The 17,107-nt window shown below is 40.1% G+C and overlaps 1 protein-coding gene across 1 annotated transcript in view; it reads left to right on the top strand.

The window, feature by feature from the left end:
* Positions 1-17,107, top strand: part of EFHC2 (EF-hand domain containing 2) — a gene marked incomplete at its 5' end in the record, with an annotated part of 171,837 nt that overhangs the window by 133,652 nt on the left and 21,078 nt on the right. Inside the window, 3 exon segments of the mRNA XM_017847751.1 lie at positions 8,267-8,389; positions 8,391-8,462; positions 10,417-10,509. Of these exon segments, the coding sequence (XP_017703240.1) occupies positions 8,267-8,389; positions 8,391-8,462; positions 10,417-10,509 (288 nt within the window).

Raw genomic sequence — 17,107 nt, 5'->3', positions numbered from 1 at the left:
AGCAGAGCGAGACTCCATCTCAAAAAAAAAAAAAAAAAAAAATCTGATTATATTACTGATAATTATTTGATGTGAGTAAATCTTGAATTACTAAATTGATTATAAGCACCAATAGGGCACAGATCGTGTTTTGTATTCACCTGTTGTATGATCAGTAAGTACCTGTGAGTTTAGCTGGGGGCACCCTTCATCACATAAGGCCCCCCGATTGTCACAGAGCTCACTATGATCTTGTAGGCCTCTAAACCGTCTGGTAACCAAGTGAGAGACAGTGAAAAACAAAATGCCAAACAAGTGGGGTTTGCTTGGAGACAAATAATCCCTGAACGTAAAGTGGGTGTTAATGCAAAGGCAGTGGTAGAAAACAAAGAACTCTGCTTGTAAATGAAATTAATATTCACTCCTTCTGCTTACCTTGCATGTTAAGCACCAGTATTGAGACTTCATTTGCTGTTACCAATTACCAAAAATGTTGACACAATTTAAAAAACAAAACTAAAAAGCCCACTGTTGCTTTAGCTTGTTTAAATGCATATTGTACCAAATCATGGAAGAATTATAGATGAACATTTTAAAGGATTTCTAAAATTATACTTCTGTGAAGAATAGACTGTTAATGGTATACAGCAATTACTCTTAACTGCATGAAAATATCTCATTTTGTTTGGCTACACTTAAATAGGCCTGAAGTTGAGTGTACCAAGACATACTGAATTTCAAACTAAATAAATTAAAATTACCATGTACATTCCACTACATGTCAAAACAGGGAAAACCATAGTATTATAGTTGATGTGAAATGAAGATTAGAACAGTAACACAGAGAAAACATGAAGCTGCTTATATTTATTTGGAATAAGACAATAGGGTCAATGATTTTCACTGCAGATGTACTTACTTCTCTTTGAGAAAATGTATCAAAAACTCAATTTACAAGGCAGATGAATTTGGCTGTTATTATTTATAGTATGTAAATGTTATTTAGTTTCAAAAGGATTTCTTTAAACTGGACACAGTGGCTCACCACCTGTAACCCCAGCACTTTGGGAGGCCAAAGTGAGAGGATCACTTGAGCCTAGGAGACCAACCTCGGCAACATAGCAAGACCCCATCTCTACAAGAAAGTTTAAAAATTAGCCAAGCATGGTAGTGCACCCCTGTGAAGCTAGCTACTCGGGAGGCTAAGATGGGAGGATTGTTTGAGTCCAGGAGTCCGTGGTTGCAGTGAGCCATGATCACACCACTGCACTCCAGGCTGGGTGCAGAGTGAGAACCTGCCTCTTAAAAAAAAAAGGATTTATTATTTCTTTCAGGGTTCAGTGTGCTTGCTTGTCATTAAGAACTTGACAGAAATTAGAGGAATTTAAAGCTAAGATGTTAGATGCCATTGCCAATTTAAAATGACCAAGATAAAGATAGCATATCTTTATATGTAATAGAGAGTAAAAGAGGGCATCTAATTCAATTTCTAAAAATTAAGTATTTATGGAGCATTTCAGATCTATTCATTGTATAAAAGGAGGCACACCTGGAGTTTATTTTTTAGCACTTTAGACTTACTCCTGAATATGACTATTTAAAACAAGCATGCCATTTTCATTTTATATCCTGCAGATAGATTGTAAGGTTTCAGAGTCATCAAAAGCATTTCACATTTCTCCACGACAAACTTACTTAAGAGAAGTAGTGCTTTCAGTTTAATGCAACTTGAAATTATCTCCATTGTGAGATGATGAGAATAATAAAAATTGCTATCATTTATTGAGCATTCATAGTTCAAGGTACTATGCTGAATGCTTTTATATCTTGCTAACTTAATCCTCATTTTCATTTCTTCATCAGACTATTTGTTATAGAGAGCTTACTATGTGCCAGGGGCTATTTAAGGTGTCACAATGAACAAAATAGACAAAAACCACTACTCTCTGTGGATCTTGCACTCCAGTGGGGGTGGGAGGGAGATAAAGACTATCTTCAAAATAAGTAATTATATACCGTTAGAGTGTGATGAATGACACTGAGGAAAAGAAAGCAGGAAAAGGATTAGGAAGTGCCAGAGTTGTGGAGGAAGGGGTCACACTTTTATTTTTTTTTTTATTATTGTTTTTTTGAGATGGAGTTTTGCTCTTATTGCCCAGGCTGGAGGGCAATGGCGCAATCTCAGCTCACTGCAACCTCTGCCTTCCAGGTTCAAGCAATTCTTCTGCCTCAGTCTCCCAAGTAGCTGGGACTACAGGTGTGCACTACCACACCTGGTTAATTTTTGTAGAGACGGGGTTTCGCCATGTTGGCCAGACTGATCTTGAACCCCTGACCTCAGGTGATCTGCCCACCTTGGCCTCCCAAAGTGCTGGGATTACAGGCGTGAGCCACCATGCCCCGCCAGGGGTCACACTTTTAAGAAGGTTGGCCAGAGAACGCCTCACAGAGAAACTGACATCTAACAAGATAAGATGCCCTACAGGAGGTGAAAGAATAGCCTATGTGACTGTCTTGGGGAAGAACATTCCATTCCAGGTAGAGAGAACAGCAAGTACAAAGGCTCTGAAGTTGAAATGTGCCTGGCTTGTTTTAGGCTGGTGTAGAGGGAAGGATGGGAAGAGTTGTAGAGGATGAGTTCCTAGCGACAGCAGAGGAGGGGCCAATCATGTCAGGCCTTGTAAGCCATCATGAGGCCTTTGAGTTCTACTTTGAGAGAGATGGCAAGCCCTCACAGGGTTTTGAATAGGTAAAGAACATGGTCTGACTTCTGTTTTAACATACCATCCTGGCTTCTATAGGAAAATAAAATTATGTTTCACAAGTGGTCTTGTCCCATTTCACAGGTAAGGAACTGAGGTTCAGAGAAGTTGAGTAGTTTACCACAGTTCCCATTTACTGGTGAATTAGTGGGACTGGAATTTTAATACAGGTCAATGTAATTTGAAAGCTCACACTTTTTCCACTAAACCACACTGCCTCCTGGTTGAAAACAAGCTTGTGACCTCAGCTGGAGTAGATAGTTTTGTGATAGTCTGCAGTGACCCCTTTTTTCTCCTTTTCTGTGGAATTCCTTGGTCTGTCTTGTGAGGCCACCATGTTGCATAACTCCAGAAGAAACCACTTATACCACAAGTCTATAACTGCACTCTCTGGAGGTGAAGTGGCCATCTGTAATGGCCTTGTTCTCCAGTGAAGTTGAAGAGCTTTGTACATGGCATTAAGCTCTGGTTAGGCCTGTAGCAAAACCTGTTCGGTCAGACATTTGTATTGGACTCTCTGTGATGTATTTTCCCATCTCTCCTTCCTCTGACACATATTCTACCAGCTATCTCTACCACCCTCTACTGTCTGGCAATACTGTAGCCACAGATTCAACAATGAACAAAACCACAGTATGACATGCTGGAACATAAGTGACAATACAACAAGGGTTTCTGTTTTGTATGGACAGCTTAGGCCCACAAGTGTAAGAGAAAGCCTGAGGGAGGGTAGAATATGAGCAGGTGTGCACAGCTTCTGATTACAGGAAGCAAAACACATTTTATTTGATGAATATCAAATTGAAAGTAATGAGAAAGGGTGCTACCTAATTGTCGCCAAAACTGCTGCTTGGTTTAATTTAGGCTCAACTAGATTTTGCTGTATGCCTTAGGGTCTGAAGGCTTAAGCTCTTGAGCCCTTGTTTATGCTAAAACTAATTTTTTTTAGTTTATTTGAAAGACATTGCTCAGACTTTAATGATTCAACAAGTAAGAAAATACCCTGAGATTCAGAGCTTTAAAAGGAAGTTTTGATTCACCATTTTACTGGATGACTTTAATGGAATTATGTCTTATAAAGCTGTTTAGCGTTTCATGTTTCAGAATTCTGCATAGAATTCTCAATACCCTAGAGCATCTTGGCATTTTTTTGAGTCTTATGACTTTAGTTACAAAAGCCAAGAGAAAATCATGGCAGCATCCCTTATAAGATTAACTAAATAATATTGTGATATTATAGTATTATACTGTATAAAAATATTAGTTCCAGGAATGTAGTGCAGTGTTGGCTAAAGGCAAAGGTAACTTGCTATCTAAATCTTCAAGATTAGTAATAATAATCACAGGACACAAGATAAATACAATCACAACTGCCTTTTAAAATACATTTTTATTTCCCTGAAATGATTGGTCAAGAAGTACTGAGATCAGATTTTGCTATCAGATCTTATTTCAAGTTCAGTATGACGCTTTTAGGTGAGGAAGGGCTATGCTTGATGGAAGTTGGACCTATGTTTTTGTGGCTGCTGCTAAGCAAAAATAGAGTGTGCAGAAAGCAGTTTGGCAGTGCCACAATAGGTTAAACAGACTTCCTGTGACCCAGGAGTTTCACTCCTTGGTATATGTACCCCAAAGAATTGAAAACAGGTGTTTACACAAAAACTTGTACACAGATGTTCATAGCAGCACTATTCACAACAGCCAAAGGTGGCAACAACCCACATGTCCATGGACGTATGAGTGGATAAACAAAGTATGGCACATTCATACAATGAACAATAGTATGATAGTACAATGAATAAGAATTCAGCAGTGAAAAATGATGAAGTCCTGATACATGCTACAACCTGGATGAACTCTGAAAATGTGCCGAGAGAACCCAATCACAAAAGAATACATATTACATAATTCCATTTATATAAAATATCCAGAATCTGGCAAATCTGTAGAGATAGCAGATTAGTGGTTTCTGGGTAGGGAGGAGGATTAGGAAGGAGGGAGGAAAGAGGTGTGGTTGCTCAATGGGTATGAGGTTTATTTGGGGTGATGGAAATGTTTCAGAACTAAATAGAGGTGGTAGTTGTACAACATTGTGAATATACTAAATGTCACAAATGGGAAATTTTATGCTATGTGTATTTTACTACAATAAAAAATGGAATGTGTGACTTTTGATTTTTAATTCTTTGTGAATCCTACTAAAGTTTAACAGGGCGGGGTGAATCCTGAAAAACACACATGTGGCAAATGCGGGGCAGAGTGGCAACAGCCATCTGAGGTCTGCAAGGTGAGGCTTGTACATCCTGATTGAGATCCCTGGTGCAGGAACCTGCCTCATGTGGGCGCAGCAGCCACACAGGCAGCCGCTCCAGGAGCCCCTGATGCTCTGCAGGGCTGTCAGCAGTTTCAAGTATAGCGCAGCTTGTTTGAAACTCTCATGTAATGCCATGTAAAACTGGAATACTGAGCTGTTTAAAACCCAAGCATACAGAAACCCAGCAGATATAAATTTTAACTGCAGTGAAGCCAGGATAATTTCAGTTTATCCAATGAAAAGGAAAATAAACTTTTATGTTCTGGTGATGCTATAATAAGTTTAGTGAAAGATGTATGGAAAGTTTCTAGTTATTGCTTCACACGTTCTTTTTCCTTGTCCTTGGGAGCATGCCACTTTCTCTTCTTCACGCCATATTCTACTCTCAAAAGGAAATGCTTTCGAATGTTTTTTTTTCATTTAGACAATGAAAATAATATTTGATTATTACAAAATTCAGAAAAAAATGGAAATACGTTTTATTTTAAAAAGACATCTCAGCCATTCAGGATAATACTATTGATGTTTTGGCATGCATCCTTCTGGTCTTATTTCTATGACTATATGTGTACCTGTATCTTGATTTTTCACTGGGATCATACTACATTTATCAACATAGCATGGGCATCTATCATACCAATAAATATCAATCAATACCATACTTTTCTTTTTTTAGAGATGGGGTCTTGGTCTGTCACTCATGCTGGAGTGCAGCAGTATGATCATAGATCACTGCAGCCTCAAACTCCTAACTTCAAGTGATCCTCCTGCCTCAGCTTCCCAAGTAGCTGGGATTATAGGTGTATGCCACCATGCCCAGCTTTTTTTTTTTTTTTTTTTTTTTTTTTTGGTAGAGATGGGTTCTCACTATGTTGCCCAGGCTGGAGTACAGTGGCATGGTCATAGCTCACTGCAGCCTCAAACTGCTGGGCTGAAGCAATCCTCCTGCCTCAGCCTCCCAGACATCATAACTTTTTTTTTAACTTTTAGATACATTCTTCTATAATCTTCTTTTTTATTTTTATTTATTTATTTTTCTTTTTTGAGACAGTCTCACTCTGTCACCCAGGCTGGAGTGCAGTGGTATAATCTCAGCTACCACAACCTCTGCCTCTTGGGTTCAAGTGATTCTCGTGCCTCAGCCTCCCGAGTAGCTGGGATTACAGGTGTGCACCACCACGCCCAGCTAATTTTGTATTTTTAGTAGAGATGGGGTTTCACCACGTTGGCCAGGCTGGTCTCGAACTCCTGACCTCAGGTGATCTGCCCATCTTGGCCTCCCTAAGTGCCGGGATTATGAGCATGAGCCACTGCACCTGGCCCCAAGCATCATACTTTTAATGATGGTGTAGTGTTCCATTTTACACACATGGCATGACTATTTCTTGACCAGTGTTGTAGAGGAGCCAGGGGCTTTACTTGGAGTGGCTCTTTTGTGGTTACTTAGCCCTCTGTCAGTGATGGTTGGTGACTCAGGTTTTCTGAAATTATTTTCTCTTAGTTTTTAAATAATGGTTAGTGATAGCCCTCAAAGCAGAGATGATGGAAATAAAGGCAATAGAGGTTCATAAAAAATCAGCTTAAACCCCACTGACTTTAGGCAGATTTCCTGACTGAGCCCCACTCCATCAGTTCTCTCCACCTTCTGTGTCCCAACAGAAGAGGGATAGAGTAGTATGCAAGAGCATGGGCTTTAGAGCCAGACTACATGGGTTCACATTCTGGCTTTTGTGACATTAGGCAGGTTACTTAACATTTCTCTGCCTCAGTTCACATCTGTACAGTGGGGATAATAGTAGCACCACCTCCTAGGCTAGATGTCAGAAGTCCCTGTTAGCACAGGACCTGGCACACAGTTAGTACTCAACAAATGGCAGAAGTTATTGCTATTACTGTTTATTTAAGTGGCCCTACCAGTTTGTGGCTTTGAAAGTTCTTCTATATGCTTGGACAGTGCAAATAGATAACAGACTCGGAAAAGTTAAAATGCCAGAGAGCCTTTTACAGTGTTTTCCATATAGCGAGCCTCCTGCCAATATTACTAATTGGTTGTCTGACCTGACTTGCTGAAATTCTGGGATCATCTTGGTTGGATTTTGCATTCATTTCCCATTAAAAATACAAAAGCAAAACCAAACTTAAACAAAACAAACAACCGAGGAAACTTGAGAAGTAGATGTAGATGAAATGAATTTCCTTTAGATAGGTCAATATCATTGCTGTGGGCTTTCCTAGACCCTATGGAAATTCTTGACTAGGAGAATCTAGAATTATTAAATGATAATGTCCAGAAATACCTGAAAGAACTGAAAGCATTTATTCTGAAAGACCTCTTTCTAGCAGAAGGCCAAATAAAATTTTCTATTCCTTTGTTTATTCAGGATTCTTGGAAACTGAATTATTTCCAGTAAATAAATTTTCTAGACAGTGGAAGCTTATTCCTGTAACCACATAACATTTTGCATTTTAATCGTTTTGATGTAATTCTTTCTGATGTATGCTGCATAGTTTATGGCTTTCACACAGAGTTACATTGAAAACAATTCAGCCAATTTGTTAGGCCTCGAGTCTTCTTCATTGATATGTTGTTATTTAGTTTTTTAAGCTCTGCCTAATAATCTCAGTATCATTTGCCTTCTAAAGATGCAGATAGCTGTACGCTTACATAGGTCTTTTAACTTTTCATTTTTTCTCTTATTTTTTTTTTCTCACTGCTAGGGTGTGTCCATTTTTACTTTTTATTACAGAAATGTGTGTGATTGCTTTCCCCATCCCAAAACACCTTTCTAATTTATTAACTTAACAAATCTTATGTCCCAGGAAACCAGAAACGCAAGCCTGTTACTATTTTGTGTAAGGAAGATTAATAGGCATTGAATAAAGTCATGTACTTGGTGACAGGTTTTTTGACCATTCAAGGCCTTTAAAAATTTACTTCCTGGTTGCAGGCTGTTATTTGGTAGGTGTTTGACTCTGGGCAAAATGCCATTTTATTTATAAGCTACAGTGCCTATGATTTTCCATTCTGGCATTGGTGCCTTCCTGCTGCTCCCAAATTAAGTAGAGAAATTAAGTTTAAAAAAATCACCTGACCTCTGTACAGTTGGTAAAAGTTTTATAAAATGGAATTTGTATCTTTTAAATAGAAGGAGAGGTAAAATACTGTATTATTATGTATCAGCTTATAAATGTTTTTCCATTTTTATTGCAGAGACATATTGATGTCTTTTACTGTTGGAAACCTCTCAGAGCAAGAATTTGTAACCATTGTACGTCACTACCGTGCGCCTGAGGACACCTGTTCAGATGTGGATTTCTTAATCGCACTGGCCCACAAAAGTTCAAGAAAATATGTTTGAGAATTTCGACAGTTTCATTTATTCCTGTGTATATGAAGATCGAGAAAAGTAAGCTTTTGTTTTATTGATTCTAATCATTTACATTTCTGTGAACCTGAATAATGAAGGAATTTCTATTTTATCAAAAGTGCAAAAGAAAATTGACATGTGTCATCATACTCATACTCTACTATTTAGCACAGACACCTTAAATCATTTTCGGAGAAGTATTTGGGTACAGATATTTCCCAGTGATGGTGAGCTTTGTGTGTGTGTGTGTATGTGTGACATGGCATCTGGTTCTGTCGCCCAGGCTAGAGTGCAGTGGCATGACCTCGGCTCACTACAACCTCCACCTCCCAGGTTTAAGAGATTCTCCTGCCTCAGCCTCCTGAGTAGTTGGGACTACAGGCTTATACTGCCACGCCCAGCTAATTTTTTTTTTTTGTATTTTTAGTAGAGACAGGGTTTCACCATGTTGGCCAGGCTGGTCTTGTTGATGGAATAGGAGAGGCCCTGTACCTTTGAAAGAATAGGCCTCTCCCTTGCATGTTCTTTTCATTTGTTTCTAGAAGCTTTCAACTGAAGCATAGTAAATCAAAATGTTAGAAGGGTTAATTCTGAGATGTGATCTTTTTACATTATTTTATTACTGATGGAGATTTATACATGTAACTTTTATAATAAACAGAAAATGGAATTTTCAAGCAAACGATCTATAGAATTTCTTTGAAATCATTTCTTCTTGAAAATAATGAAGTTCAGCATAAGCTATTTCTTATATGTTGATTGTCTGCGTGTTGAGCTTCATTAAGTCATTGTTATATACAACTGGATGCAAACATCTTATTTTTTTTTATTCATCTTACAGACCTGATACAGTGGGGGAGAAATATAAATTTACTGATTTCATCTAGAATTAGAAAAATCTTAGTTCTCACTCTAGCTTCTAATCCTTATGCTGCACACCACTGCCATCTCTCTTCCTTATGACCTCTTTCCTTATCCCCAAACTTGAAGTCTGCACCCAAGTGGCTAACTGCATACCCTGAATATCTGTGTAGGTCCCATAGTTTGTCTTAGAAATAAACATTTTTTTTATTAATCCATAATACATCCTCTTTGAGTTTTTATAAAGGTGGTATTTTTCCTTGACTCTTTAAGCTTCCCCAAGCTTCCTAGAAGATGTGTGACCTGAGTTTTGCATGGCCCTGGCCCTGCCTTCCACCCTGGTGGTGCCCCTTCCCCAGAGTGAGAAGTATGGCCCTCCTTCATTCAAGGAACACTTCTTGGGAACAATGGGGCTGCTTGACCAGATAGCCTGAGGTTCTTCCAGATCCAACAAGCTTTCATTCTAGATATAAACATTCTCATTGCAAAGAAAAGAGCCAACTTTCTTTCCTGTTGGTTCTAATTTTGCCTGATGCCTGGAAAAGTGTTGGCTGAATGAGAACATTGGACAAGCATTTCTTTGCCCCCAGAAGACTGGAGAAAATGACTGTTGGGCTGCTCTAGAGAAAACTGCTAGCATCTGAAAAAATTGAAGTAAATATTGAGGCCCCAGCTGGGGCTTCCAGGTTATAAGGTTTGGGTCCAAGGAAAGGAACAGAAAAACACCCTCAAGTCATATCATACTTGTGTTGGAGGCTCTAGATGCCTGTCAAATTAAGAGATGTTTTCAAATATCAGAACCATTTTTGACTAGTGGTCAAGAATGCAGATCAATTACTTAGAGCAACACTTGTGGCTGCGGCCTTAATAGGCTGTACTGTCACCAACCAAGAATCTGCATCTTGAAGGAAAAGCCTTTGTAAGGATGGAGTCTGGTGGCCTCTGAAATAGAAAAAGTTGATGAAATGAAATATGACTGTTCTTCCTTATTGTGAATTCCAGTGCCAATTTTCATACTTCCATGTGTACATTCTCAGGAAACATCACAAATGTATTTTCTTTCCTATAATATGTAATTGTTACTAAAGGTATACAAGGTATACAAAAGCTCATTTACTCTGTTTTAATGCAGAAAAAATGTATTACCCACCAAAGACATTAAAAGGCTGTGCAAATCCTCCAGATTACCTCTGAGTGATGATCTTCTAGAATCCTTATTGTCAAGGTAAGTTAGAGTTCCACTCTTGATAGGGATTGGCCTGCATAGTTTTATCTGGGGGACCATTCCTGGTTTTACATCTCCCTTTAATTATCCTTGATTTACCCTTAACTGTTTTGATTATATTATTGGTGACCTACCTCCATTTAAGTGTTACTGAAGGAAAAGTTTGTCTTGATTTTGAATGTTAGAGAGCCTATTACAAATTATTATTTTATCTTTTTAACATGAATACACACTTACATATCCACAGATTCCTGGAGCAAAATGAAATACACAACTTTATTGGTTAGGAGGACATTAGATGTAAAATTCAGGGCAGGTTTTTCAAAGCAGCAGTTCCTGATAGCTACAGACATGCAGTAAGAGAACCTAGGGTTATTAGCATGGGGCTCTGTCCTGATAGAGCACCAGATGTAAAACATAGAGATTATGATGCTGTAAAAGGAGAGCATGGTGAACTGCTTTCTAAAACACATCAATTCTACTGTTGAACCTGACTTTTGATTTCCTGGCATGTCCCTCTCAGCCACCTAGACTCCAGCCACCTCTTATGCGTCCTATAGCATCACTCACTCTAGCTCCTCCTCTGACTTACATATCTTGATAATTCTGACATTTTTGGCTGTGTTCTAGGCATTGTGATCATTGTTTTGGATACATTATCTCATTTACTTTTAGAGTACAGCTTGGTGAGGTCAGAACTGTTATCCTTTGTATCTCATACATAAGGATGCTGAGGTTTAGAGAGACAAGGTATTTTGCCCAAAGTCACATAGTGTGGAAGAAGAAGAGCTGTGAATTGAATCCTGAACTTTTCAAAGGCACATCCTCTGCTTCTAATTATTTTGAGTTACTGTCTACAAATAGCCAGTAGATTAGAATGTCTTGATAGTTCTACCTCTTCCTTACTGCCTGCGTCTACTCTCTCCTCTCCATTTCCACTATCATCATTCTTGTTCTGACCCATATTGCTTCTTAAATACTGCAGTGCCACCACATTGGTCTTTCATCCACGAGTCTCTAAATGTTTAAATCCATCTTTACATGTAGCAGCTAAGTACCTTCTAAGAGCAAAAATACATGACGTCATATTGCACTTTTACTCACAAACCTTCTGTGGTGTCTCTTCGCTCTCTAAGGAAGGACCATCTCTTTAACTTTGAATTAAGCTCCTTCTCCATAGTGGGGCTTAGGGTTGACAGTTGGAGCATTGTTCTCAAATAGGGTCTGAAGTGGGGAGTCCTTGTTTGAGACAAAAGGAGAAACCAAAGGAACAGGTAAAGCCAAATTCTATGTCAGAGAACTAGGGTCCAAGGTGTCAGGAGGAAAACCCAGAAGAGGGCAAATCTAGCTGGATGTGTGTGTGCATTGAATCGACCTGGAATAATTTTCTAGATTATCAACTCTATTTGTTTTGTTTTGGTTTTGTTTTTGTTTAACCCTATTTGCTTTTATTTGCTAGCAGCCATGTGAGGGATCCTGCTGTAAAGGAACTGAGATGAAGTAGGCAGGCCTTGGACTCAGAGTTCTTCACAGTTATCATCCCCACCCCAAAACTCCCCTTCCTGTTCCCAGTAGTGTAGCCACATGGGCCGTTTAGCATTTTATACATATACCTCCTGCCTTCCCTGGCTCCCCCTTTTTTTTTTTTTTCCTCTGGCCTTTTCTCTTGCTATTTCTTCAGTAGGCAGTAGCTCCCAATGTTTTTCACTTGCTGAAAGCTTGCTCTTCCTTCAAGACCCATTTCAAGTGGCACCATGTCCATGAAGCTCTGTTGCATTTGTTTGGCTGATCCTCAGAGTGATTATCTCCTCCTAAGAATTCTCACAGCACTATTTATGTGTCTCTTTATCCCTTACCTTGTAATGAAGAGTTGTGATTTGAACTTTGATTCATTCAGATGCAGACACTGCTTCTGTTTGATTTACCACCTATAAATAACCAATGGGTTGTCACATCCTGACAATTTTACCCCCCTCCTCCACTCCTATCTCTTAAATTCTTTGAGTCCACTTATTAGCTGTGTGATCTTGTGCATGGGTTTTGACCTGCCTGAACCTCAGATTCCTTATCTCTCAAATGAGATAACATTACCTATTTCCTAGTGGTTAGGAGGATTAATTGAGATAACATACATAAAGTACCCAGCACAGTACCTCATGCAAAGAATTGATTGAGGACTAGGAGAGAAATTAAAGTCAGGGACCGTAGACCACACACTCGGACTTAGAAATGAACTGGAAGAAACCTGTGTCTTTCTATGTAGAGGAAGCCATGTTTTGCAACAATTGGATCTGAATGCCTTTCACACATTAAGCTGTCTTCTAGTCAGGAAGCTGTGGATGTTTATTAGATTATCTTTTGATGGCCTTGAGGATGAGTTGTCCTGGAAAGTCCAGTAATGTGGGAGCCTGGCCTCTGGAGGACCTACATGTTTCTTATCCAGTGCTGAGGCCACCAAGTCATCATCCTCTCATTCTCTCAGCAGACTGTTTTGTCTTTGCCTTTACAATTTGACATTAAATGCAAAAAGATTGTTTCAGAACTTGCTTCGAAGTCGTCTAAGTCTCTGAACACATCTGTCTCCAAGCCCAGCTTAGCTTTGAGGAGGTCATCCCGCTCAGCTGCTAAGCAGACCATGTTCAGTCTAACTTTGCCTCTTAATTGTGCAGTGACCCTTCTCCACACTCAGGGGAAACTTCAGACTAATCAGATTAGAAAATGTCTCATTCCCATTCCCCTCTCCCTCCAATATGCCCTGCCATGATTTGGGTCACATGCTTGGTGTTTTGCATCATCTCTGCAGATTCCTTTCAAAGACTGCCCTAATTCCTAATGGGCCCATCAGCCTGCAGCTTACATTTATATTCTGCATTCTTATTGTTCCCCACAGACTCCACAGGGTTTTACAGAGCCCTGACCAGAGTCTCTTTCTGCACAGCCCTCCTTATGGCACGCTAAGCCAGAGCCCCCTCTGACGTCTGCAGTCTCCCATGGGAGGCAGGCATGGAGCTTGTTGACTTTGTTCAATGCACGCTCTTGCCCAGTAGTAGTTTTACCTGCCTTGGGATGAAGCTAGGCAACTGTTGAGCAGCCGTGTAACCCTGCTGTGTGAATTCACATCAGGAGATGAAAAACAATATGGCTAAAGGGTTGGATGTTTTCTTTCACCCAGTAATTGTTACCCATGTATTTCTCCTAACCCTATATTTTGGTACCAGGATTTTTCTTCTACCCCATTCCCATTTTTCTTGTAATTCAGCTTGGCCTTTTCCTATTATGTTAGCATAACTCAAACTGGAATCAAGACTTCAAAATCTTTTTGTATCTGGTTATGTCAGCCCCTGTCAGTTTGTGCTGTGGGAGCTGGTATAAGGTCACCTTACATACCAAGCAAATTCATTTCATTAATGTACAGAGCATCAGACTCAAATGTTCTTATAGTGGTAGCGATTATCCATTAATAATAGGAGTGACACTTTGTATTGATGTAGTGCTAAGGGCCTTAGAATATTTTACAAATTTTTGAGCATATTAAAAGGTACATTTTAATTGACAATAGGCATTATTCCTCATTTCATAAGTGTAAACTCTGAGGTATAAGGAGAGTCTTTCACTGAAGACTGTGCTCCAGGCCAAGATGAGCCTCTAATGGAAGCAGAACTACAACTCCCTAAGATACTCTAAGCCTTTGCCTCTATCTGAGCTTCTGGGGTAGGGACTAGATATCGTTTATTTTGCAGCCTCAAAACTTGTCCTGTGCTAATGCACTGGACACGGGGAGAAAACATGGGCTTGGTATCCACCAGAGCTGCTCCTGCCTCTGCAGGTGAACTCTACTGCTTCCTTGCCATGCGATTCTTGGGCATTTACTCAACCCCTCTGAGCCTTCATTTGGATATTAATGTTCCTCTGTAATAATAAGCAAGAAATTGTGATTCTTAGACCGTAAGAGGTAGAGGGAATTCTGAAGTCATTCCATTCTGTATTCTTTGTGGGACTGGGAAGGAAAGAGGCAGCTTCTCCCCTAATTGTGGCCTTCTGAATCTAGACTTAGAATAACTAGAGATTCAAGTGCAACTCTTTCCCCAGCAGCTCTGTCCTGAGCTAGACTTTTATAGTTGGCTTTGGGTTCCATGGAATGCCTTAGAACTGGCCTCCCAAGAGAGCTGGTGCCTCATCCAGAAATATCAGTTAAAATGGAAAAAGTTAACAGGGCTTTAAAATCATCTCATTATAGTCTACCCAGCCCTACCCCCTGCCCCGCTCCCAGAGGCAGGGTTAGGGCTCCTGTGATTTCACCCAACAATACCTGGCAGTGAGGGTGAAGGGCAAGGGCTGAGCCATGTGGTAGCTATTATGGCAGAGTGTTTGGTGTACTGATGAAGTTTTCAGAGAGAAGCCCCTTCTCTTTGTCTCTCCCTTTTTCCTACTTAGTATGCTCTCTCCTCTCACTCTCTCTGTCTCTTTGTCAGACACATCCACCCACCCAGATGCTTTCTACCTTTTCAAATGTAAGGGAATTTCTAGTTGAAAAGATTTTTCTTTTAAATCCCAAACCATGTGGACAAACAGAGTATCGACTCTATGTACAGTCCTTACCTGGCAGCTGTGACCCACCTCACAGAGATCTGTGCTGTAGTCAGAATTGGAATTTAGAGGCATGACTATTTGGAGATAACCAGAGTTACTTGTTGGCAACTTGACGCAGGGGCCCAGAGCTCCACCTCTTCTCAAATGTCTGGCCTTGATGACTTTTACCAGGTGTTTCAGGATGCACCCCTGGGTTTGTTGGGTAATGCACTGAAACCAAATACAACTGAGTCAAAAATGGATCTTCACCATCTTCTCTCCCTTCCAGACCATTCCCCTAAATGATGGGGTGACCTTTGCAATAGAGGAGAAGAAGGCTCCTCTTCAGCAAAATACAGCTGCCACTGAGCCTTTTACCTCTACCAGGGGTGGAAATAGAGCAGCTCAGGATTATTCCCCATAGCAAGGAGATGGATGGCTTCTGTGGTTTTCAAGCCATTTATCGTTTTGGGGAGGGAGAGTATGAACATCAGTCAAACGTCACATCAGACTCAGTTCTAAGAACTCCCACCTAGCAAGACATCAGGAAGCATGTTCGAGGGGTCGTATTATCTAGAAAGGAACCAGAGGAATTGCCTTCCCTCCCCCTTTTTCCACAAACATGTCTCCGAGTTTGTGTAGTGGAGAAAATGGTGGATTCGTGAGTATCAAAGGGAAAGAAGAATTTATGGAGGTTTTAGGAAAACACTTTCACACTGTGAGCTAGGACTTGAAAGTAAGAAGGCTGACTTTTTAACAAGCGTAGAAACACTTCAAAGCCAGAATTAGTGCTGCCCTTTAGGGCAGTCACCCTGGAAGGCTGCACACTGATTCCAACAATGTGGCCATAGAAAGTTCTTCTTTGGAATTGCCTTCAAAGCCTTTTGAAAAGAATTTCCTCCAGAGTGGCAAATCTTTGTCCTTTGACCATGGATCAGAGTTTTAACAAGAGCCAATGTCGTTTGGAGAGGAGTGAAGCAGAGGACTCAGGTGGAGAATTGGGACCACGTTTTTTATGGAAAGCACAGCATGGCGATGAAATAAGGAGATTTATCTTCTGTACGATTCATAAGCTTTTCCAGATTATTTTGAAAGGATGGCTAGGATTTGGTAAATGATGCTTCTAGCCATGAGACAGAGGGAGGCCTCCCTCCTCGATGGCAGACTTGGGGAGATAACCTTCAGGGGTAACTGTAGTCACTGACTGACTGATTTGTTCTCACTCCTGTAATATTCAGACCTTTCTCTGAACTGCTTCCCCTGCCTCCTCCTCCTCCTCTGACCTATACTATTGTTAGGACTGGAGATCTTCCTTATGTCCTGATTCTCTCCTTACAACCTCATCTAGCAAGCATGGTGTATATTAGAGTGCATGTTATATAGTAAATGATGGCATGAAAAATCACCTTACGTCAGTGGCCCAGGAGGCTACGGGCAGAATTTTGGAGCAGGGAGGAAAACTGAGAGACTCATTCCTCCTGAATATACTCCCGACTAGTAGCACTTCTTTCTTTCCACATCTGACTTTTTCATGTTTACTCCCTGGAAAATCATGTCTCAGAGTCTCTCATCTGCTTTTACACTCCTTAAAATTTTATTTGTATCAAACTGACATATGTTGATAGTCAAAATTATCAAATCATTCTAAAAGCTTATTTCAACAACAGCAGTCTCTGGCCACATTCTTCTCCACCACCCAGACCCATTCACAAGAAGGAGCCACTTTTAGCACTTCTAGCTGCTTCTGCTATTTAAAACAGCATGTACATATTGAGTGCACTGCACATGATACCATAATTGATCATTTGCAGATACTGTCTGCTAACTTCCTGTTATAGTGACTGAAAATTTAGCTTAATATTGATTTCCATTGCTATTTATTCTTTTGGAATGCTCTTAGGATCTTCTTTTTATTCCTGGTATTCTGAAAGTTCATGATGAGAGAGAGAGAGGGAGAGAGTGTGTGTGTGTGTGTGTAACTATATATGGATTCATTGTGCTTAACACCCTATAGGCTCTTCTAGTTTGG

This window comes from Rhinopithecus bieti, unplaced genomic scaffold (genome assembly GCF_001698545.2).
Source record: "Rhinopithecus bieti isolate Rb0 unplaced genomic scaffold, ASM169854v2 scaffold_30761, whole genome shotgun sequence".
In the NCBI taxonomy this organism is placed as follows: domain Eukaryota; kingdom Metazoa; phylum Chordata; class Mammalia; order Primates; family Cercopithecidae; genus Rhinopithecus; species Rhinopithecus bieti.
This window is presented reverse-complemented; position numbering and strand designations above follow the sequence as displayed.